At 24.6% G+C, this 23,663-nt stretch overlaps 14 protein-coding genes across 14 annotated transcripts; 6 read left to right on the top strand and 8 right to left on the bottom strand.

Annotated features, from left to right (window-relative positions):
• Positions 1-1,243: 1,243 nt before the first annotated feature.
• Positions 1,244-1,870, bottom strand: AAJ76_300091326 (rnase ph-like exoribonuclease; the record flags this gene model as incomplete). Its single annotated transcript, XM_024475121.1, has 1 exon — positions 1,244-1,870. One exon carries the CDS (start codon positions 1,868-1,870, stop codon positions 1,244-1,246), a length of 627 nt encoding a protein of 208 aa, XP_024332182.1.
• Positions 1,871-3,103: 1,233 nt separating this feature from the next.
• Positions 3,104-3,772, bottom strand: AAJ76_300093228 (sam dependent methyltransferase; the record flags this gene model as incomplete). The annotated part of the gene is made up of 1 exon (XM_024475122.1): positions 3,104-3,772. The coding sequence occupies one exon, from the start codon at positions 3,770-3,772 to the stop codon at positions 3,104-3,106; it is 669 nt and encodes a 222-aa protein (XP_024332183.1).
• A 35-nt stretch (positions 3,773-3,807) lies between these two features.
• AAJ76_300094790 (transitional endoplasmic reticulum atpase) lies at positions 3,808-5,334 on the bottom strand (the record flags this gene model as incomplete). Its single annotated transcript, XM_024475123.1, has 1 exon — positions 3,808-5,334. One exon carries the CDS (start codon positions 5,332-5,334, stop codon positions 3,808-3,810), a length of 1,527 nt encoding a protein of 508 aa, XP_024332184.1.
• A 35-nt stretch (positions 5,335-5,369) lies between these two features.
• On the top strand, positions 5,370-6,263 carry AAJ76_300094826 (tyrosyl-trna synthetase; the record flags this gene model as incomplete). Its single annotated transcript, XM_024475124.1, has 1 exon — positions 5,370-6,263. The coding sequence occupies one exon, from the start codon at positions 5,370-5,372 to the stop codon at positions 6,261-6,263; it is 894 nt and encodes a 297-aa protein (XP_024332185.1).
• Positions 6,264-6,378: 115 nt separating this feature from the next.
• Positions 6,379-6,816, bottom strand: AAJ76_300096272 (deoxyuridine 5 -triphosphate nucleotidohydrolase; the record flags this gene model as incomplete). Its single annotated transcript, XM_024475125.1, has 1 exon — positions 6,379-6,816. The coding sequence occupies one exon, from the start codon at positions 6,814-6,816 to the stop codon at positions 6,379-6,381; it is 438 nt and encodes a 145-aa protein (XP_024332186.1).
• Positions 6,817-7,289: 473 nt separating this feature from the next.
• On the top strand, positions 7,290-9,215 carry AAJ76_300096746 (putative elongator complex protein 2-like protein; the record flags this gene model as incomplete). The annotated part of the gene is made up of 1 exon (XM_024475126.1): positions 7,290-9,215. The coding sequence occupies one exon, from the start codon at positions 7,290-7,292 to the stop codon at positions 9,213-9,215; it is 1,926 nt and encodes a 641-aa protein (XP_024332187.1).
• A 452-nt stretch (positions 9,216-9,667) lies between these two features.
• AAJ76_300099124 (metal-dependent hydrolase of the beta-lactamase superfamily iii) lies at positions 9,668-11,146 on the top strand (the record flags this gene model as incomplete). The annotated part of the gene is made up of 1 exon (XM_024475127.1): positions 9,668-11,146. The coding sequence occupies one exon, from the start codon at positions 9,668-9,670 to the stop codon at positions 11,144-11,146; it is 1,479 nt and encodes a 492-aa protein (XP_024332188.1).
• Positions 11,147-11,556: 410 nt separating this feature from the next.
• AAJ76_3000101013 (nuclear pore complex protein nup155) lies at positions 11,557-14,325 on the top strand (the record flags this gene model as incomplete). The annotated part of the gene is made up of 1 exon (XM_024475023.1): positions 11,557-14,325. One exon carries the CDS (start codon positions 11,557-11,559, stop codon positions 14,323-14,325), a length of 2,769 nt encoding a protein of 922 aa, XP_024332189.1.
• Positions 14,326-14,696: 371 nt separating this feature from the next.
• AAJ76_3000104153 (translocase of outer mitochondrial membrane 40-like protein) lies at positions 14,697-15,542 on the top strand (the record flags this gene model as incomplete). Its single annotated transcript, XM_024475024.1, has 1 exon — positions 14,697-15,542. One exon carries the CDS (start codon positions 14,697-14,699, stop codon positions 15,540-15,542), a length of 846 nt encoding a protein of 281 aa, XP_024332190.1.
• Positions 15,543-16,224: 682 nt separating this feature from the next.
• AAJ76_3000106592 (diphosphomevalonate decarboxylase) lies at positions 16,225-17,136 on the bottom strand (the record flags this gene model as incomplete). The annotated part of the gene is made up of 1 exon (XM_024475026.1): positions 16,225-17,136. One exon carries the CDS (start codon positions 17,134-17,136, stop codon positions 16,225-16,227), a length of 912 nt encoding a protein of 303 aa, XP_024332191.1.
• Positions 17,137-19,862: 2,726 nt separating this feature from the next.
• On the bottom strand, positions 19,863-20,120 carry AAJ76_3000109576 (hypothetical protein; the record flags this gene model as incomplete). Its single annotated transcript, XM_024475027.1, has 1 exon — positions 19,863-20,120. One exon carries the CDS (start codon positions 20,118-20,120, stop codon positions 19,863-19,865), a length of 258 nt encoding a protein of 85 aa, XP_024332192.1.
• A 75-nt stretch (positions 20,121-20,195) lies between these two features.
• On the top strand, positions 20,196-20,522 carry AAJ76_3000109652 (hypothetical protein; the record flags this gene model as incomplete). The annotated part of the gene is made up of 1 exon (XM_024475028.1): positions 20,196-20,522. One exon carries the CDS (start codon positions 20,196-20,198, stop codon positions 20,520-20,522), a length of 327 nt encoding a protein of 108 aa, XP_024332193.1.
• Positions 20,523-21,232: 710 nt separating this feature from the next.
• Positions 21,233-21,799, bottom strand: AAJ76_3000111255 (homeobox transcription; the record flags this gene model as incomplete). The annotated part of the gene is made up of 1 exon (XM_024475029.1): positions 21,233-21,799. One exon carries the CDS (start codon positions 21,797-21,799, stop codon positions 21,233-21,235), a length of 567 nt encoding a protein of 188 aa, XP_024332194.1.
• A 1,551-nt stretch (positions 21,800-23,350) lies between these two features.
• Positions 23,351-23,539, bottom strand: AAJ76_3000112995 (hypothetical protein; the record flags this gene model as incomplete). Its single annotated transcript, XM_024475030.1, has 1 exon — positions 23,351-23,539. The coding sequence occupies one exon, from the start codon at positions 23,537-23,539 to the stop codon at positions 23,351-23,353; it is 189 nt and encodes a 62-aa protein (XP_024332195.1).
• Between the last annotated feature and the right edge of the window lie 124 nt (positions 23,540-23,663).

Consider the following 23,663-nt stretch of genomic DNA (forward strand, 5'->3'; position numbering starts at 1 on the left):
ATACATGGGGTAAATAAGTATCATTTGTCGTGTAAACGCCATTGCATACAAATTTTAAATTTAGTTAAACGCATATTAGAACAAATTGTTAGAAGCTATTCACTTTCCTGATTATTATTATTATAACAAAGACTAAAGATTATAACAGCAATCTATTTATTATTGTAAATTGATTAACCTGTTTCAGAAAAAAAACTTAATTAAAAGCCCATCAATAATTAAACTATCTTTGAATGCTAATTCAAAGATAATAATTGCTTACTTTAAGTTATACATAAGTAAGTATTTTTGTTAACGTAAGTCAAAAATTTTTAACAAATAAAAAACATTTTGATGTCTGCAAGTTCTATAGTATGAATTTTTCTTTAAAAACTTTTTTATTAAGGAGTTTACGTTTTATGCTTGCACCATTAAATGCTTTCTTGTTACATATACATATATTAATAAATACATCAAAAACGTTTTGACAATATTGTATGAAAAAAAAAATTTGTATCTTCCTAAACAACCTGCTATGCACTTTAGAAGTCTGTTTGACTAGAATATAAATGCCTTGAAAACTAAAATATTAAATTTTATTTAATGTTTTAGTTATGCTTTGCTAATTAAATACTGTAAGGTTCAGTTCTAGTAAAAGTATTAGCTTTTTTTAATTGATTCTTTTAAGTAACCAATCATCATCTATTGAACGTTTTAGGAAGCGTATGTTGATATATTAAAAGACGCATCAAATATAAACTCCTTTAAAAGTAATTAAGCAATTTCTGAGAAAAAAGGATGCTTTCCTCCGATACCAACAAATACAATTTTAATAAAGAATAATTATCTTAAGTTCTTTTTTCAAAATTATTTAAAAGCATTTATTTTTGTTATTTTAATAATGTGACATAGAAATGCCATCTATATCATTACTATTTAGCTTAACATTAGAATATTTACAATTATTTTAAAAATTAAATTTATGATGTCAAAGATTTTTGATAAAATTTGTTTCAAATATTTTTTTTAATTTATATATTGTTTTTTACGAGATATGTGTTGCAAGTTAGTGTAGTAAAAATCAAATTTATTTCGAAGAGAATATTTTATTGAATATAGTTAAAATCTACAAAGCTTATTTTTAAATTGTATAGACAAGGTCAAAAAGTATTTTAGGTATCCAAAGAAATAAAAGTAAGGATATTCTTAAAAGCAATATATTATTAATTAAAAGCACTATTTTGTATTTAATATAACTTTAAAATTATTCCTTGGTATCAGAGGATATTTCTAATATTTGATAAATATCATCTAACGTATTTTCTTTACCTGCCTTTTCAATAAATAAATATTCATTCCTCGACTTCTTAACAATCAAATAATACCAATCTTTATCATTATCTTCTATATCTATTGGATCTCTAAGAATCAAGTTATCAATTGCAACAAAATAAAAACAAGATGGTACAAAATTTACAGAAATATCTAAATCTTTAAGTAAGTAATTTACAATATTTACAGATGATTCATAACATTCACTGTCATTAGTCAATATTCTTAATTCTATTACTATATTTTTTACTTCAACACCATATTTAATACACAAGGCTTCTAAGTCTATACATTTTGAATTTATATAAATTTTTTTAAGGAAGCTGTTTAGTCTATCAGTTCTTCTAAAAGTAGAAATACAATTAAAGGTGATAATTCCTTCATTGGGTTTATCTATGTATGGTTTAGATTGTGATATATAATACATGGCTATAATTTGTGTATTATCACCGGTATAAAGATAGAAATTTTCTAGTTTTTCAATATTATATGTTCTTTGTTCGAGGAGTGAACGTCTGTCAAAACGTGCGTGATCTTTTAAAAGTTCTTTTACAATCATTTTAGGGATAAAATTATTTAAAAATTTTTTTCATAAAAAGATGTGTTCTAGAAACAAAAATGAATTACATAAAAAGATAAATTACTTTTAACGTTTAATTAAATAACAATTATTAAGATATGTAAAATATAACAATTTAATAAAACATTTTGCATATTCGATAAATTTGGTCGTCTGTATTTATTATTACAAATATCTTGTTTTTTATTTTCAAATGTAATGATTAGCAAATGAAAAATATTAAGTTATGTTTTAATGCCAATATTAAAGCTTAAAAAAAATTTATAAATTACTTACAGTTTTAAATATTAATGTATAAATTGGAATAATTTTGTCTGCTTTGAATAACAAGATGTAAATCACACTACCATATATAGTTAAACTTCTTAAAACAGAATTTTATATTTAACTATACAAATAATTATTTAATTATAAAAATGTATAGCTTGATGCCAAAGTATTGTTTATGTTACTTGTAAGTATTTTATTATTAGAAAATTAAGTAATTTAATTCCAACCGCCTTTACTTCATAAATACCATAACATCTTCCTTTTACGGCATTTGTCATTTTTTTGGAACAAAACACAAAAACGAGAATTTTTTAAAGCAAAATGAGTGTGTATAAATTAATTTTTAAAGTTTTTTTAATTTTTTAGAAATAAACTATTTAAAGAATTTAAGGCTGTTGTTGAAAAATTTTAGGAATAAAGGGCAATGAAGGTTAGTGTTAGAGTAAATCTTACAATAGAATTAATAATTAAAAAATCTTTGTTGTTTTTAAAGTGCAACATAGACACGTAAAAATAGCCATTGGATAATAAAAATAAAAACTTTTGATCACATTTCTATTTAAGTTATGTTGAGTTTTTTGATGTGTTATTTATAATAGAATTTAGAAATGAAGCTTAATTTTGGAAAACATATAAATAACAAGTCTTTAGTAAAATTTTATATAACTGACGGTATAGATTTTTTGTTTTTCTAGTGAGTATTATTTTTCTCTTCACAATATGTAAAAAATTATTCATAAAATTTAAAAGACAAATTAATTGTCTAGAAAAATAAATAAAAAATTATTTATAAAACAAAAAATTTGTAATTAATTATTTATGAAAGATATTTATGCTTTTAAACTTTAGTATTTATAAAAAAACACAAATTTTTAATATCTATACAGTATATTAAATAAAACAATAACTTTTATCTATAGAAAAATAAAGAAGTTGAATAAATTATCTTTTATTTTTTTTATTTCTTTTAACATTCCTCTTTTTAACTTTATTTTCACTACTTAATACATAATTTTGTAAAACCAAATATTGTTTAACATTTTTAGTATTGGGTCTTTCAATATGAATTCCTCCAAAAAACCCAGCACGGTTAGCTTCATTTTTCAAAAGTTCTAAATCTTTTTTACTCTTTAAATAAAATTGTAACACGCATTTTGTATTAGGTTTACACACAGAATAAAGATCAGTAAAAAATTTTCTTATTCGTTTTTTCGGAACATGGTTCGATCTATAACTTTGAAAAAGCCATTGTATGGCACTAACACTTATAACACCATCAAATATGCCCGGTTTAAAGTGCAGTCCTTCACCAGCATCACACTTGATTTGATCTATAGATTCTTCTTTATCTCGACATATTTTAAGCATCTCATACGAAATATCTAAACCTATCCATTCACAGTTATTTTCACTCAATACGCTTCCACTTATTCCGGTTCCGCATCCTATATCAAGTATAAGTCCTGGCTTAGAAAGTTCTAGTAAATCGAAACATTTACGAGTAATTTCTTTTTGTATTTCTTGTATTCTAGTATTTGTTTCATATTTAAGTGTGTTTTCTTTATCATAAAAAATATCGGCAGGAGCGACCATCTCTGGGAGCTTGCTCATTGGGGTTTGTTACAAAGATAAAATTTAAAAATAAATTATTTATTTCTACTTAGTTTGTACTTATTTATAGCCTCAATAACATGTTCTTTAGAAATTACCATGTCATTACTATCAAAATTTGTTTTTAAGCATATCAATCCAGCTTCTTTTGCAACACCAGATATTTCTGCACCACTAAGTCCAAATAACGGTAATTCGGAGACATCAAAATCTTCTATAGGAATATTTCGAATACACTTTTTGAAAATTTCAATACATCCAGACTGTGAAGGAAGTGGTACCTCAATAATTTTATCAAATCTACCCGGTCTAAGTAAAGCCTGGTCTAATATTTCTAATCTATTTGTGGCACCTATTAGATATACGTCTCCACGATCCTCAAGGCCGTCTAATAATGTCAATATTTGATTAACAATTCTATTACAAAAATCATTATTGTTTCGTTTTTGACACAAAGAATCAATCTCATCGAAAAATATTACACAGGGCTGTAGATGTTTTGCTTTTCCAAATAAATCTCTTATCTCTTTCTCAGAATCACCGACAAATTTACTAATTAACTCTGGTCCCCTGACACTGATAAAATTACAATGACTCATATTTGACACGGCTTTAGCTAACAATGTTTTTCCGCATCCAGGTGGGCCATAAAGCAAAACTCCCGATGGTTTATTAATTCCCATTTTTTTAAACTTTTCAGGATATTTCGATGGATAAATAATGCTCATCTTGAGTTCTTCTTTGACATCATCCAAAGACCCAATACTATCAAATGTTATGTTTCCATCTTGTTTTTTTATTTCTTTAAGACTGGCCTCAAAATCAGATAATTCAATAAATTTCTTATTATCAGACACAGCAACACTTGCTGCCAACTTAAAAAGCTTTTTTAAATCTCTAGGTGTATATCCCGGGGTCATTTGTGCAATAACTTCCCAATTATCAATTCTGTGTGTAATATTTTCAGCAAAAAACAAACATATTTCTTTTCTTTCTTTAATAGATGGTATTTTTATAAGCAATTCGTTATCAAAACGTTTTAACGATTTCGGCAATTTAGCCAAATTTTCAATTATTCCAATGACCAAAGATTTGCCTCTATAATTATTTAAACATTCTGATAATTGATTCGTTGTTTTAGAGCTATCTTCTTCATCAAGACAATCAAGATTGTCAAATAATATTATTGATTTATCATTAATATCTCCTTTTCTAAATGTTTCTCTAACTTCTTTTTCATTACTTAGATTTCCTAAAATAATTGGTATCTGGTATTCTTGACTAATTGAATGTACCAAAAAAGATTTTCCTACACCACTAGCTCCATAAATAAGTAGAGTCATGGGTGGTGTCTGTCCAATATAAGTATATTCCGCCCTTTTCATAATTGGATTATATATGTATTTCTCTACACTTTTCTTTAAATAGTCGATACCACCAAGTTTAGTAAATTGTGGTATATGACTATTTTGTTGCAAAGTATTGTTTAAACTTGTTGTTATCATTTTATTTCGTAAAAGGGAACTTACATCGGTGTGTGTTTTATTTTTGTTGTTGTTCATTGAGGGAATAAATTTTTTTAAAATGGATACCCAACATGAATGAAAAACTTTCTAACTTAAAAATAACAGAAAATAATAAAAGTATAGGCTGGAGAGTTGTTGTAGGTGATAATCTACATTTAGGACATGTCTCAAGTCTTTTAAAAATAATAATGGAAGTTAAAGATGTTGGCTATGCTGTGAGAATTCTTATAGATGATTTGGATTATAGTTTAAAACATAATGAAAATTTATTAAACAAAAATAGAGAAGCGATTAAGAAAATAATAATTAAGATTTTTAAATCTTACAATATAAAAAATGTTAGTTTTTTTTTGTCTTCTGATCTTCGAAATAGCGAGAATTATGTTAACGATTTTTACAAATTAATATCTGTCACAACAGAAGATGAAGCGGCGCTTTGTCTTGAAACTAGTAACGATGTAAAAATGGGCGATCTTTTACAACCCGTTCTTAAGACACTTGATTTTTTATATTTAGATGTTGATATTATTGTTCATTGTAATGATAAAGTGGTCAGTTTAGTTGAAAAAAGTAAACAATTTATTAATTTAGATATTAAAAGTATTAAATATATTAATAATGGTTTAATTTGTAATTTTAAAAACAATAAGATACCAGATTTAGATAAGACTTTAAGTATATGGTTATTTGATAAAGAAAGGGTTGTGTATAAAAAAATTAATAAATTTTTTTGTGAGGAGGGAAATACTGATACTAGTGTTTTAAAAATTTTTGAGTCAATTATTTTTAATTTTGTTAAACTAGAAAATAAACATCTTAATATTACAACAGTAGATGGAAATATAATTACATACAATAATATCGAGGAACTTATGTCAGATTTTAAAAATAAATTAGTACATCCTGCTGACTTAAAAACCAGCTGTTCTAATTATATTTTAGAAATATTTAAAAAATTTAGTTAAATTAAAATTTTGAAATTTTACAAAATCTTCTATTAATTTAAACCTGCTAATTTATTCTATTTAATGTTAGTAGCAGAATAAAAAAGTATAAATATACAATAATTTAAATATTTAATTAATGTAATCCTGTAGACCCAAATCCAGATGTACCTCTAGTAGAATCTTCTAGTTTATCAACTTCTTCCAATTCATAATTGCATGTTTCAATAATGACTAGCTGTGCAATTCTCATCCCCGCTTCATATTTAAATACATCTTCTGAATTATTCAAAATCTTAACTATTAATTCATTATTAGAATCAGGTAACACTTTACTGTTAAGTGGTTCCAGTCCATTCATTAATGCTAAGCCCGATCTTCCAAATATAACTCCCATATGTCCTTTTGGAATATGAAACACCAGTCCTGTTTTTATTTCAACTACTTCTTTAGGATTTATAATGCCTTCTTCAAGTGCACTAATATCATATCCTGCTGCACCTTCACTGTGTCTTATTGGTATTCTAGCATTTTTACTTAATTTAGTAATTTTAAGTTTGCTAGCAGTTGTCATTTTTATGGGGTAGAATTTAAACTTTTATTTAGCATAAAGTGCATAAATTACAAAGACAATGAAAATAATAAATGATGTGTGATTTTATTAATTACCGATTGAATTTGTTTTAATAATCCAGTTTTAAACGGGATAGCGTAAGTTAATATTTTAATAAAAAGGTATAAAGTGAAAATTAAATAAAAAAATGAAATAACGTGATTTAATAAAATAAAATTAGTAACTTATGTTATAAAAATGTAGAGAAAATGAAAAGATAAGAAACAGAATTGATGATGTGATTTTAATAAATTCGGTCTTTAATTTATGCTAAAAAAGTAGAAAAAATGAAAAGAAAAAAAATAAAAAAAAAGAAGCTTTTTTACATAAAATATTAATTGTAATTAATTGTACAAAAAGTTTTTCAAGATTGTGTATTATAAAGTAATACACATCTTCTACAACTTAAATTTAAAATTTAAAATTCCCCTTAAATGATTAGGAAAAATATTTTTGGAGGATGCAATAATAAAAATAAATCTTCTTGTATTTTCAATGATAAGGTTTACTATTGTTCTAGTTCTAACATACTAATATCTGATGACATAGAAATAAAAGATGTTATTTTTTTAGATAACAATTTAAATTTTTTAAAAGTTCACACGGAAAATTTTCTTCTTAGTGGTGATATTTTAGGAAATCTTTATATTATAGAAAAAAACACAACTATGAAAAATCAACATTGGCTTATTGATAAAATTAAATTTACAGAATCTTTGCAGGAAGCTATGTTTATAGACGAAAATATTATTTTATGTATTTTTTTAAAAAAAATTATATTGTACAACTATGCAAATAATAACGAAGTAATTCTTTTTGATTTAAATTTAATAATTACTGCATCACTTTTTGTTCAAGATTTTATTTTAATTGGAACAGCAGAAGGAGATGTGATTATTTACGATAAAAATATGAAATTAATTAATAAACACAAAGCACACGAAGATCGTATTCAAGATATTAACTACAAAATTATTGATAACAAGTGTTTTATTGCGACTAGTTCTAAAGATGCTACTATTAAAGTGTGGGAACTTTTTTCTAATAATTTATTGTTTCTACAAACACTAGTTGGACATAGTGATTGGGTAAATCAAGTAAATTGGACAATTGATAATTACATCATCAGTGCTTCATTTGATAAAACAATAATGGTTTGGAAACTTACGGAAAGTAACATATGGGAATGTGAATCTATATTAGGTGGTGTAAAGCCTTTTATAAATGCTTTTAAATTTAAAGATTATATAATTGGACAATCTTCTACAGGATCATTTTATAAATTTAATGAATGTATCAGTGATTTCTTATCTGGTCATACAAATGAAATTTCCAGTTTGGATTGGAATGATAAATATCTTTTAACCACTTCTTTAGACAAAACAGCCAGAATTTTTTATAAAAATAGAGAAGTTGGAAGACCTATAACTCACGGATATGAAATATCAGCAGGAAGATTTATTAATAAAAAAAGTCTTTCTGTTATTATAGGAGCTTATGAAACCATAATACGTGTTCTAGATCCAACTTACATATTTTATATGTCCTGCGAATGGATGAAAAAAAATCATGTTGAGGATTCAACTTTCGATTTTTTTAAAAACCTCAATGATTTAAAAATTGCTGCTGTACCAGCCGAACTATCTCTAACTAATGATGCCTTAGAGGATTACGAATTTGAAAATGTTAATGAATATCTTTTATCTACTACCAGTTTTATGGAGGTAAAGAAGATTTATGGGCATTATTTTGAGATTTCAGATATTGCAGTTTCTGAAAATTTTATTGCATCTTGTAATAAATCTTTAAGTAAGAAATTTGGTGGAATATTTCTCTGGAATAAAAATTATGAAAATATTGCATATTTAGAAGTACACTCTTATGGAATCATAAAAATAAAAATCTCACCAGATGAGAAGTATTTGTGTTCAGTTAGTAAAGACAAAACATCCTGTATTTATGAAATTAGAGAAGGATTAAATCTAAAATACAGGAACTTTGATCATAAAAGGATTATTTGGGATTGTGCTTTTTCATTTGATTCTAGATTTTATGCAACATGTAGTCGTGATAGAAAAATATTTGTTTATGATTTGCATAAAGACAATAAATGCATATCAGTTCATGAATTTGATAGTGAAGTTACAGCTTTGGACTTTTCACCAGTTAATTATCTACTAGTTGTCGGTACAGAAAAAGGAAATTTATATCAAATTGTTTATGAAAATGAGCAATTTATTTTACAAAAAGATTATTTGTGTGCTCACAGTCAAAGAATTAATTGTATAAAAATTAATCAGACAGGTGATGTAATGGCTACTGGAGGTAAAGATGGATTAATTAATATTTTTGAACTATAAGAAATATTGAATAACATTATTTTTACATTTGTGTTATTTTTATCGAAGTTTTTACAATAAAATTTTAAATAAAGCACAATAAATATTTTATAAAGCATTTGCTTGTTTGACATTTAAAGGATAATCTAAAGATATATCTATTTTTAAATATAAAGTATATTTAAAGTAATAATATTTCTAGAAAGATTAGAGGTATATTAAACTAAAAATGAAAAGTATTAAATTTTAAAGAACAAATATTTACATAGTAGTTATTTGAATAAAATTATCTAGCTTTATGCAATAAAATAAATAGTTATTATACTGTAAATTTTATCAAAAATAGAAAAGTCTATTATATCCTTTTATTTTAAATATGAACATTATTTTTATAAAAATTTGCAATATATTTTAGTCATAAAAACCAAGCAATTCTAAAAAATTTATTTTTAAAAAAAATTCTCTGCATAAACATGGGCTATGAGATTTTTATTTTTGGAGAAGAAATAGATGTCACAAAATACAAGCCAGAAGATTTTGTACTGAGAGAAAATAAATGTATTGCATCATTTAATACTAAAGAAAAAGCTTCATTTGCCATTGATGATATAAATAAATCTCATAGCTGCAAGGCATTTTTTACCACTGAAATACGAAACTTGTTAAACAAGCCACTTTTAGAATACGAAAATTTACCAAATCTCGATTATTTTAATTTGATTGAAAATAATTTTTACAAAGAAGAGCAGTTTATTATTTTGAATGACAGTGCCTTGTCACTTCTTAAAATAAAAAATGAAGATGTGTTAACCGATTACAGAAATAAAATTAATGGTAATATTAAAATATCAAGTACTGGTATTTTTATGATTAACAGATTTAAAAATGCATTGAAGTGTTATGTTCAAGATTTTACACAACCTTTTAATGATTTTTATTTTGATTCAGATATTTCTGATGTATTGTTTAGTAATAGTGATACATTCATGGCAGTGTATACACAACACTATGTTTATATTATTGATATTTATAAAGGGATTATATTAATTTCTAGAGAATTAGAAGAAATAGCTTTTGGTGCAGAAGAATATCTTGTATATTTTTTTAATTCTAAAAAAGCCTACTGTCTAAGATCTAATCAATTTTTAGATTTTCCAAAGGATTTAAATGTAGTTAAATGTAATGACAATCAGTCATTTAACTTTTTTAAGGGTAAATCTCAAAAAATAATTTACCAAACAAATGGACATAAAACTGTCAAAACACAAGCGAATATTGAAAATATTTATTTTGGATTCGTAAATTCCTTAGGATATGCTTTTATTACTAAAAAAATTAAGGATTCACGTTTGTATTCTCTAGAAATTTATTGTGATGATAAAATATTTGCTATTACTTTTGATAACAAACCTAAAAGTTATGTAGTGTCAGATAAAATGATAGTTGTTTTTAGTAGCAATAATTTAGTATTTTATAGAAGATTAGACAAAGTGTTTAGTAAATTTAAAGAGATTGAAAAGAATGGAGATATTTTATTATCTTTGTTTGGTAATGTCTCATGCATTTTTGATGATTTTACTGAAAATTTAGAATTTTACGATAAGGGAGAATTAAGATGTGTATATTTACACAGAAAATGTACTAAATTACAATGGTCTACATCTGGACTGTATTTAGCCGCCATTTCCAATGAATCGGGTGTTTTACAACTTTTTAATAATAACGGTAAATTATTGTTTAAAAAAGTTTACAATGTATTTGATAAATTTATCTGGAGACCTTTTATTAAATTAAATAGTACAGAGAAAGAAATGATTAAAGAATATGATTTGAATAAATATATTGATGATTTAAGTACATCTAAAGTGGAGGAATACAATTTGGATGTACTCATTGCTAATTGGAAAACTTTTTTGATCGGTAAACAGAAGCTTTTACAGAATAAAAATTAATATTTTTTTATTAAATTAATTTATAAAAGACGTAGAATTTGTTTATTATTTTTTTACTAGAGAAATTTCAGATTTTTATAAAGCAACACATAATTTTTCTATACTTCATTACAGTCTTTTTAAAATTTTCAAAAGATTTATTTTTCATCTTTAAATAATAAATTTCGTGTTTTGTAATAAAAATTAGAATTTTACATTTAAATGAACATTTTTAAGTATAAAATTTAAATGTATTGAATAATAATTTTTGTTAATAAATCTTTATTCGTAGGATATATCATCTGTTTATGCTTATTTTTGTTAACAAATATATTTATTTCTTTTATTAAATTTATTCTTTATTTTTTAAATAATTCAATTTTTTTCCCATTGATTTAAAGCTTATATTTTTTTGTATTTTTATACCCTTCATGAATAAAAAGCAAATTTTTAATGAAACAAAAGCATATGAAGACAATGAAGGTTACTCATTAAGAGAAATATACAGTACATGTGCACAGACATTTTCAAGTTATAAAACAATAACAAAAATAAAAGAATATGGATTACCACCGGAAAAATATGATAAATGTGGTATTATTCCTGATTTATCTTTAATATGGTATGCATACAATTATAGGCTCTCATTTTTTAAATATGAATTAAATGAATGTGAGGAACTACCCCCATTTTCAAGTAAAGTTCTTTTTATTGATGTATTTAAACCCAAACAAGGCATTTTTAATAGTAAAATAATATTCTGTCTTATGATTCTTACAGAAAATCAGATTATTCTTTATGGTGTTGATCGTGATAGTAAATCACTTATTAACACTAACTTTGTAATTTCTGTACCCTCTACGCCAGTATGTTATGTATTAAAAAATGGGAGTATATATTTGGGCTGTGAGAATGGAAATGTATACGAAGTAATTTACAAGAGTTTAGATTCCTGGTCATTTAAACTAATGTATTTGTATTCACCTGATACTTCTATTATATCAAATATTGTACCATCAATTTTTAAGCGTAAAAAACATAAAATTATTGCAATGAGTGCTAATACAAAATATTTAATAACACTAAGTAAAAAAGTAAGTGTTTACAATATAGAAGGTGGGATATTTAAAGTGAAAGATATCTTTTTATATAAAGAATATATTGATATACAGATTATAGAAGAAAAATACGGAGAAGTATTTTTTTATTGCGTAATGCGCGACGGAACGAGGGATTTTTACGATACAAAACATCTTTTTACGAAAAGTTGTTTTTTAGACGACACTGAACAAAATCAAGATTTAAAAATTAAAACGGCAGGAGATAAATTCATTATTCTTCATAAAAATAAATATAAAGGAACACTTATACATTTCGTTTCGCTTAATTTATATCAACAAATCAATATGGATAGAGGTAAACCATGTGAAAATCAAGAATTAATTTCTTTACAAAGCGAAATATATGACTGTTTTTTTTATGAAAAAGACTTTTTTGTGCTCACAAAAACTAAGCTTATTTTTTATGAAATATTAGATTTAAAACGATATGTAGCTGTCAGTCGCGTAGAAGATGTTTACAATTTGCTAAAAAATTTAGGAATTAGAGAATCACTTGTTTTATATTTTGATCTTCTATCCGTCAAATCAGATACTACAAAGTTAGAATATTTAATTATAAAAATTGATGATAATCATATTAAAGGATTATTTTCTTTTATCTATCGACAATTAAAATTTGTCTTAGAAGTTCCTGTTAAAGACATTATAGAAAATGAAAATTTAAAAGGGGATCTAGATTTAATTGTACAGAAATTTAAAAACTTGTGTAATAAGTTAAAACAAAAAGATTTAGAACTTGGATTATCTATTATGAACATTTTTATACAGAGTGTATTTTATATTAATTTATTATTAGAATATGGAATTAATACTGAAAATATTACTTTTTTTAAATTAATTTTTAATGAAGAAGCAGAATTTAAAAAGAAGTCACTTGATACTTTAATGGAAATATTTAAAACTAATAACAGTTTAGACTCCTTAATTAATCTTTTAAGTAATAAAGCACCAGATTATTTACCGCTTAATGAAATTTATTTTCATAAAGGATTTGATCTTCTAAAAAAATATCCATCTAAAGATAAACTTTGGGAAGCTTTGAAAAATTTTAAGAATGTGCCTTTTAATTTAGAAATTATATCTAAATTTAATGACTTGAAATTTTATACTGGATCGGTAATATTAATTAGAAAACATTTTAACTTTGATCACGAGGAGACAGTAAAATATTTAAGAACGTGTGTTTTATGCAATGGTTCAATTTCTAAATGTCTTGAAGACAAAAGAGAAGACTTTTTATATGCATTTTTTGATGCATTAATAGCAAATTTATTAGTTACAGAAATAAAGACAGAATGTGCTTGTTGCGAAATGAATACAAATCTAAAAATTACTGATATAATTAAATTAGAATCTAAATTTTTAAATAAGTATTTATTAGAAAAGACAGAAACACATTCTAATCCTTTAGTCTATGAATTATATTGGAAATATTGTGCGTACAGAGACGACAGAATTAATGCAGTAAAATCTTTATTATGGCTTATAGATTTTAAGCCTATAACCTTAGAAAAAAGAATTGATTTATTACAAAAAGCCAAAACTGTCTCTTTACATACTACTTATCAAGATGATATTAAAAGAAGATGCAGTTTAAAGGATATACAATTAAAATTAATTGAAAAGGGTGAAGATAATAAACCCATAAAAATTTCATTATTGTCAGCTGATATTTTATTGAATGATTATGCATATAAATATCCTGATCTTGCTTTACAAATCATCGATCAGTCACTTTTCACGCACAATTCCGTCATAAAAAGTTTACTTCAAAAAAGCATGGAGGGAGATTTTAAATCGGCAGTTAAATTTTTAACTGTTAATAAATTTCATGGTACAGTGTTTAACTGTGAGATTATTGGAGACATATTACTTGATAAAATGACACAAGGAAATTCGCTTTCTAAAACACTGTGCGAAATAGGATTTAGCTACAGTGAAATACAAAAATACATTGAAAAGAAAATAAAACAGGATGACGATGTAGAATTTAAAAATTTTTTAATAGAAGATTTTCGCGGAGTGAGTGATGATAAGAAATATTTTAAACAACTTGAGCAACTCGTTGCAAAAAATTAATAAATATTTTAGTGTTATGTGAAATTTAAGTTAATTTGTAAATAGTAATATCTGTGTTCTTAATCACATTCTTTTATAATTTGTTGTTTTTAAATGTATATTGTAGTAATAAATGGACAGACTGTTTAAATAAAACACGGATTTATTTATTTTATGTCGATTATATTGTTATTAGATTTAACCTACAATAAAAAATTTAATTTGTAGCTAACATCTTTATATTTTTAATTTATAACATCTAACGTGTCAACATCCTAGTTAAAAAAAAATATTATAAATTAGTGTCTACTAAAATTATTTTATAAAACTGACACAATTTTTAAAATAACCGTAAATATCTCATCTGTCTAAAAAACATTTTTTTTGTACCCATGAAATCTTTCTACAAAAAAATAAAAAGTTATTTATTCAAATCTGCCATTAATACATCTTTTGATACTTTTAATTTAGAAAATGTAAGCATTACTAGCTTAAATACGTACACCGGTGTTAAAACCGAAATATCAAAAACCGTATCACCACACTTTCAGATTTCTCATGTCTCTTCTATGGGCGCAGATTTCGACATAAAACAGACATACGCCACGTTCTGCTTTAACAATCTTTTGCTACAAACGAGCATAGACCAAGACAAAATATTTAGAATAAGAGGTACCCACATGTTTAAAAATCTACTTACTAAATTCCATACAGTAATTGGTAGAAGTAAAGATATTTTTACACAAATAGAGGTAGATATAAAAAATAAATACAATAATATGTGTATAAAAATGATACAGCCAGCTATTAAAGGTGCTTCATGTATATACGTGGGTAATTATATGCAGCAGCTAGGAGTAATTAGTCTTGGTGGGGAGATTATTAAAGCTGATGAATACATTGGACTATCTTTTGTAGGGAGATATGAAGGGATTGGTTCTATTTCTACTATATCACTTCAGCAGTTTAATACACTGTCTATAGATTATTACAAGACATTGTCTTCTATTTGTGACGTAGGTATTAAAATATCAACTGATAGGGAAAAATCAGTTAATTATGGATTAGGAGTTAAACTGCACAGTAAAAAAGGAGAAATTATCGGATGTGTAGATAACAATCATATTTTAAGCATAATTTATAATGATAAATTATCTGAAGGGTTAACACTTAATTTGAGTTGTAGATTTGGTAAGAAAGTATTTGATTATGGCTATGGGTTTATTTATGAATTTTAATATCCTTTTAGTTTCATAAAAATAGCGTTTCTTTAAATTAATAAAACAAATAAAAATTTTTATATTAAATAAAGACATTATATGTTTGTATAAAAATTATATATTTTAATCCACGAGAATAAAAATTTATACATTGTTATAAAAAAATAATAAAAAATTTTAGTAAAAATTGTTCCGTTATTTAATTTGTAAGTAATTATTTTAATGTTCTTATAGAAAACTAAAAAACAAATATCGAATTGGTTAGGCTTAAAACAATTTTAAACCTTAAGTAAAAATATACCGGTCATTATTGCATAGATTAATTAAAAGTACAAGATAATTAAATTTATGTAAAACAGATAAGTTTTTTAGTGCAACTTGCCTACATTTTTATTTTCGGAAAAAACAGGTTAAAAAAATAATTATGTAAAAGGTAAAAACAAAAATGTAGACAAGTTACTCTAGAAAACTTGGAAAGCTCTTTGTTACAATCAGGAGACGTTTTAGAATACAAAGGTTTATTTGAATTCTCCTTTAACATTCTTGCCAGAATTTACGCTATTTATATTTATTTCTGAAACATGCTTTAAACTTTCAAACATTGTCATGTTTCAGCATGAAGCCTTAATTTGTTTCACATCAACTTCAACAGTTCTTTATATATTTAAACATAAAAAAGAGATTTTCAAAGTATAGCTTTTTAATTACATTCAATAATTTCATAATTTTTAAAAAAGTTCTTTACCTCTTCTAGATCCTTTTCTAAAACAAAAATAAATGGATTTGTACCCGCATCAAAACTATAAGCCATTTTTATTTCTTCATTATTAAATTCATGCACCATCTCCATAATTTCAAATCCTTTATCAGAAATGTATCTGATTGGTGGAAAACTCTCAAACATAATTGCATGTATTTCATTTGATTCTCTCATAATCAGTTTAAATAAACTTTTATGATCTTTTGTCTTGATGTATTCCTTACAAAGATGTATCTTGTCATCTATCCTGGTCAGCCTATCCCTATAAAAAAAGCTTGTTTCTTGTGTTCTGCACATTCCCTCTGTGCTACTTACTTTTTTTACCTCGTCACTTAATTTAATCAACAGTATTTTTATTTCTTTCCACTGTCCAATTGTATAAGAGTACTCCTTGTTGCACAATACTATATCCTTCGGTATACTTCTGCTTCCGCTACCAGAACACTCGCGTGCAAGTTTGCTAAGATCCTTCTCTGAAAAGTTTGTTTTGTAAAATTTATCTAGCGCAAGCACCAAAGCAGAAAATCCGGAGGCTGAAGATGCTACGCCGCAACTGTGCGGAAAATTATTCTCTGATTCAATGAGAAGAAAGCACTCGTCTTGTTTGATTTTTTTAAATAAATTCACAATATATTTAATTTTCTTATTTAGACTAGTAGGTTTACCATTAAAAATAAATTCATCTTTATTTTTTTCGTTATATGATATGCTGGTTGTGGTTATAAGCTTTGTGCATTGGAATGAAATAGATGGATTGGAACATATATTAGAATTAATATCTTCTTTTCCCCAATATTTTACAATTGCTATATTAGGATTTGATATTACACTGACTTTATTAGATTTAGACATTAAGGGCAATTTTACAAAAAAAGTAGCATTTAAAAAAAGGAGAAAAATCAGTGCATTAAATAACATTTATTAATTACAGTAGCATGCTTAAGAAAAGTAAATGTGCTGTTATATAAAATGATTACTCAAAAATATTTCATTTATCTGAATGATTAATTAAATGTACAAGTTGCTAATTAAATATACATTAAATTGATTTTTTGCTAAAGATTTGACACAATTGATTAAAAAGTAAAAGTTTTTTAATTTGAAAAATATAAACAGAACCTTTAATTTTAAAAATTTAGAAGTTTTTAAAACAAAGTGTTATGCTATAAGTATGGTTGTTAAAAAACATAGATTTATTAAAAAATAAAATAATAATGTAAGCATGTCAACTATCGTGATGTCTTTGATTGCCTAACCTTTATTTTTTAAAAATTTAGCTCCTTTAGGAATAATTTTGTTTTAATTCTTAGCCTGAAAAGAAATCGAATGCCAGTTATAAATAACTCTAAATTTAGAGAAAAGAAGAAAACCCCAATTTTATAATCTTTTGGATATATCAATAGGTTCAACTTAAAGGCTACATTTTTTATGATGAACTAGTTTAAACAAATGGTGTGAAGAATTTTGATTTAAAAGCTGTTCTTAAGTCTTATTTAAAATTCCTTTTTTTGATATATTGGCAATACCATATATCTAAAAATTTTATATATTACATAGATGTAGAAATACCTAATCAAGCGGAATTGCATAGATTATTTGCTGGAGGTGAATGGGAAGTAAGAAAAAAAATACGATAATCAAGAAAGTAAAAAAAAAATATGGTTTTATGGGAAGATTGTTTGATTTTGGATAGAGAATTAATATATAGGTTAAAACAAGTTATTAAATTTAAAAGGATTTTTTTGGCTTGGTGTCATTTTTATATAAATTATCCATTTATGTAAGAAAAAACTTTAGGCTTTTGGCTAGCCACTGTGGTATCTAACACATAATTTTAATTGTTGTAAAGTTTTAAAACACTAACAAGAATTATTTTATTAAATTTTATTTTCTTTTAAAAGACATAATTTTTTGGGAGAACAATATGTTTTGGAAACACCAAGATAGAGGGATCACAATGAAGAACCATTATTTTTAAATTAGTTATTATAATACATATACTTATTCACATTAGAACAGTACTTTTGTTTCGCCCGCCTCACTGGAGATTACGACAAATACTCAGGATAATATGTTAAAATTATTCTTATCTTTTTTTTTATATTTAAACTTGAAAAAAATATTAAAAACGTAAAATTGAATATATTATGTTAGTTTTTGTAAGTAATATAAGCTGTTGGCAATATCAAACAAATTTTATTAGTTCCAAAAAATTAATTTCAAAAAGAATATGGTTAAGCATTGTTTATGCACTGGTAAAGTTTTTTTTGATGTTCGAAAGGTATTGGTTCGAGCTTTGACATTACAAATTCGCAAATAATAATAAAACGGCGTTGACACAATAATTGTAATAAAGTATTTGTCGGTAAAGTTGTATCGTGGGCTTTTCTGTAAGCGTCGACTAATAGCTGTGTAGATGTGTCCTAAGAGATGTAGGAGACGCATAACATTTTTGGGTCGGCACGAAAAATGCCGTAGCCGTTGAATTATTCGCAATCCCATTTGGAGACCTAAGTAAGAAATAATATTTGTTGTACCGCCTGAGAAGGGCTAGCATTTCGCGTGTGATGGTGAGAGTCTATCACGGTCATTAAATTTATATTGCCTAAACCAATTACAAGATCAAGTGAAACTTTAGTCTTTAAATGTACTTTTAGTCGTCATTTCTTTGTAACTTTTCACTAAGATTAAAAATATCTTTTGTTTAAGCGGGCTTGGGGGATGCTAACGCCTATAATGCGCGTATGTTTAGATTAATGAAAGGGGAATTTTTAATAGAAGGAGGGTAAACAAAAAAAAAATTACAAAAGATTAGCTGAGAATTTAATTAATAAAAACTGTGATGTATGTATAATAATAAATCTGAAAAAATTGTGGTATGCTTTAATGTAATTTAATGAATAGGCGTTTTTTTTGTAATAATTATCAATGAACAAATAAATTTTTAAATTTTGGCTATGTCGTAACCATTTAATACCTTCGAATTCAACGACACCTGTCGCAAAATGATTGGTCGTTTAACTATAAATTAGATTTACCAAAGACAAGGGATGGATATTTTTAATAAAGACTTTAGTTCTGATGCGTCACACTGAAATTTAAAATATTATAACATATAAAGTTGTGGTTATTTTTGTAAAAAAAGTTTCTATACCTAGTTGTTACAGTAGAGTTAAAAGTTGTGCTATTAAATTTTGTTTGAATATACAGTCCGTTGCATAATCTTATGACATCCTCATTTTGATAAAAATTTTAATTAAATTGCACCAAAGTAAAAATTTATTAACATAATTCAATTCGTTTTTATATTTAAATTTAGTTTAGTTACTCATTTATTCTATTACTAGATATAATGATTGGTTTAAAAAATTGGGTTTTTTTTTAAAAAAAGGTGTTGCATAATCTTCCGACAGTCTGATTTTTGATATATTTTTTTGTGAGAAAAAGATTTAAAAAGAATTTTTTGTCAGCCTATTATTGATAGAAAACCATACCTTGATGATTTTGAGAAAGCCGTTATTATTTTGCTGAGTAAGCAAAAAAAGTCAATTTCCGAAATTAGCAGAGAGATAAGCAGATCACATGTTGTTATTGCTAAATACATAAATAACCTTAAAATTATGGCAAGAAGAAATCATCTGTTCGTCTAAAAAAGCCTCTCTTAGAACACAATCAAAATTAATTAAAATTGCTAGTGGTAAAAATTTTATTGCGAATAGGTTGAAGCACATTTTAGATTTAAATGTGCATACATCCACTACAACAAGAATTTTAGCAAAAGATGGCGGACTAATAAAAAAAGAAAATTGCAGAAAATCTGCTTTAAATTTGAACATAAAAAAAATATAATATTATTTTCAGGTAAATATCAAAATTTTTGGATTATAGATAGAAAGAAATAATATTAATAGATGAAAAAAGTTAAATCTGATATCCCAGATTGTTATAACTATTATTGGGTAGGTATTAAAATAAAAGAAGTTGTGTATTCTCGCAGAACCATGAGACGACTTTTACTCATGGTTTGGGGCTGTTTTAATTATTTTAAGTCAAAATTGGCTTTTATTTCAGGAAGTATAGATAGTTTAACACATCAAGATATATTAAATAATTTTTACTTTTATTTATTGATGAACAAAACTTACTTAAAAATTTTTCAGCAGGATAACGCAAGACCACATTTTTTAGTATCTACAAAAAATTGCCTAGCTTGCAAAAATATTAAAACAATTTTTTAACTAGCATGTCTCCTGACCTTAATCCTATGCAAATCTTTGAGAAAGCTTTTTAGACGGGTTTATTCTGCAGTAAAACCTATGATAGTGTAAACAAATAAAAGCCTCAATTTCTGAAAAATGGCAATAAATAGCACAGATTTCTGTAAAAAACTTTTTGATTTGATGAAAAACAGAATTAAACTCGATATTAAAACAATGGTGGCTTTATTGGTTATTAAATATCATTAAAACTAAACTGTCGTAAGATTCTGCAACACTTTTTTAAAAAATATTCTAAATTTATAAAAATGACACAATATATCTAGTAATAAAATAAATGAGGAGTAAAACCCCAAAAAGAAAAAAAATAAAAAAGATTAATATCAACAAATTGGTGTATTGGTGCAATTTTCGTAAAATTTTTTATAATAAATGGGTGTCATAAGATTTGCAACGGACTTTATAAGCAAATTGAAAAATATGTAAAAAAAAAAGAAAAGTATTAAGTATTAGAAAAAATAAGACTTAAATTTAAAAGTTTTTGTGCAGCCAATATTTTGCAATAATTGAATCAAAAATATTTTATGGTTAGACAAAAAATTTATCAAATCAGCTTTTTTTTAAATTTATCTCAGATTTCTTCAAAAAGTAACATAAGTTTTATAACTTTTTTTTGAAAAAACTAAAAAAATAGAAAGTTACTTAAAATTTGATTATAACAATAAAAAAAATTACTCATGTTTATTTCTGTCATCACGCCTAAGTAATGGTAAAATTCGCCTTCTAGCATTAATGAACCAATTATTAATTTGACAAATATCTAAACCAGTTTTTTCGCAAAATAATATCTTTTGTATCTCACTTGGATATGGATGTTTCATATTTTCTTCGAGCCAAGTTTTTAAAATTTTAGTAACTTTGTGAGGATAATTTGCACGACGCATTATTTTTTTGCTTCGTTGATGCTGTTCAATTTCTGAAATAAACTTTAAATATTCCTCGGAACATATTGTTTCCGGTGCAGCTAATAATTCGTCTAGATTTTTATAAAATTCATCTGTATAATTTTGAACCATTTCCAATAAATTATCTTCAAATTTTAAAATTCTTTTAATTCGTTCAAGGAAAAAAATTAAACTTAATTTATACAATTGACAATCTTTAAATTTCTTAGAAAAAAATAGTTCTTTAAAGTCATCTTTAATAGACTTAATTTTAGTTGATAATTCAATTCTACATGAGTTTCCAGTTAAGTACATCTTTTCTAACTCTATAATATTAACTAAAATATTAATCATTTAAGTCCTACAATTATAGCCCTTAAATATAAACTACTTTTACTGATTTATTAAATGTTTTTAAAAATAAATATATTAAATAAAAATATTTTTTAAATGTTTTTTTTTCAATTTAAATAATTGTTATTTTATTTTAATTTTCAAGCAAAAATTGAATTTTTTAATTGTAAAAATATTAATTAAATGTCAAAAATTTTACAAAAAATAAATAAAATCTTATTTAGATAAATTTAATTAAAAATCTTACTCTTATTGTTACAACTTAAAATTGTAATTGTTTTTTAAATGACATAAATTATAGTTGTAACATTACAGCAAAAATTTTTAAAATTGCGTAAGTAAAACTTGTTCTTAAATGTTCTTAAATTATTTTGATTATTATGACGTTTATTAAATAAGCTTGATTAATATAACACCCAACAAAAAAATCAATTCATTAAATTAATTATTTTCAATTATTTTATTTATTAAAACATGCATATGATTTATAAAACCAATGTGATTACTTTTGTTAAATAAATGTAAACTCAATACAATATATTATTGGATTAAAATTAAAAATAAAATTCTTGATCCAAACAGACTCTTTAGTCATAAAGTAATATATATTATCAAAATTTTAGAAAAAATACCCCTTTTTTAAAAAACCAAAAAAAAACATATATTTAAAATTAACAAATATTTTAATTTAATTATAAATAACAAATTACTTATCTAAAAATAATATTGTAACATGTTTTTAATTAGCAAAGTGTCTTTATTTCTTCTTATCATATATTTAGCTAAATAAATTTTTGAAAGTTATAATTGCAACATATATTGTAATTGACCCCTTTAGAATTCGCATTGGGCCTCTATTGTATTTGTATGAACACCAATTTTAAGATTTTTTAAATACAAACTATGATTAATTATGTAATGACTTAATAATAAATTATTTAATTGTAATAAGTTGTCTACATATCAATTATTATAGTTGAATTTTGGTTTATATACCTTACAAGTAGTTATAATAAAGTATTTCCACTCTTTGTTTAAGATATTAATATTATTCTTATTATTTTGCCATTTTTAGACTCATCCACTTCTATCATAAAACCATTACCGGACAAAGCTTTACAACCTTTAAAACATTTGCTATAAATTTTAAACAATGTAACCTGTTTAATGTAAAAAATACGTTTTCCTATCGACACCCAAAATGTTAGAAATAATAAAGAAGTATTTTACAATTATTAATAAACTATATTTAACATTAGTAAATGATCTAATTTTGTGTATTTAATTGTTGTATTTTTAAAAATACTAAAATGAAATTTATAGCTTACGCATTTCAACAAAATGGAGGCTTCCTTTATCACATAGACGTGATTCTGTTCAACATTGAAGACGCAATTAACATTGCCTCAAAAATAAAAGATTGACTTGGCCTAAAAATTACCTAATAATTTTTAATCTCTAAATGTTACAAAATTTATCAAAAAATATTTAAAAAACAACAAGGAAAAAGACAAGATCATTTTTAAAAAATATTTTTATAATTTCAAAGAATCAATCAAAGTAAAATTGATTTGTTAATTTAAAGGGGAAATGCACCTCTTCGCTGAAGACAACTATAGGACAGAATTTCCTAAAAATATCATTAAACAACCATGCAAAAGATGAGGAAAAACACAACAAAGTTCTGTTTGCTGCTAAAATTATAGAAAGAACACTTGAGACATCTGGCCGGCGAGGCATAAAATTTATAATGTTTTAAATGTTTTAAAAAATTCTAGTTATATATCTTTAAATGTTAAGAAATGAAAAAAAAATAGCTGATGAAGCAAGAAAAAAAAATAATTTATTAATTGATAAAGATTAA

This window comes from Vairimorpha ceranae (genome assembly GCF_000988165.1).
Source record: "Vairimorpha ceranae strain PA08 1199 chromosome Unknown NODE_3, whole genome shotgun sequence".
NCBI classification, from domain to species: domain Eukaryota; kingdom Fungi; phylum Microsporidia; family Nosematidae; genus Vairimorpha; species Vairimorpha ceranae.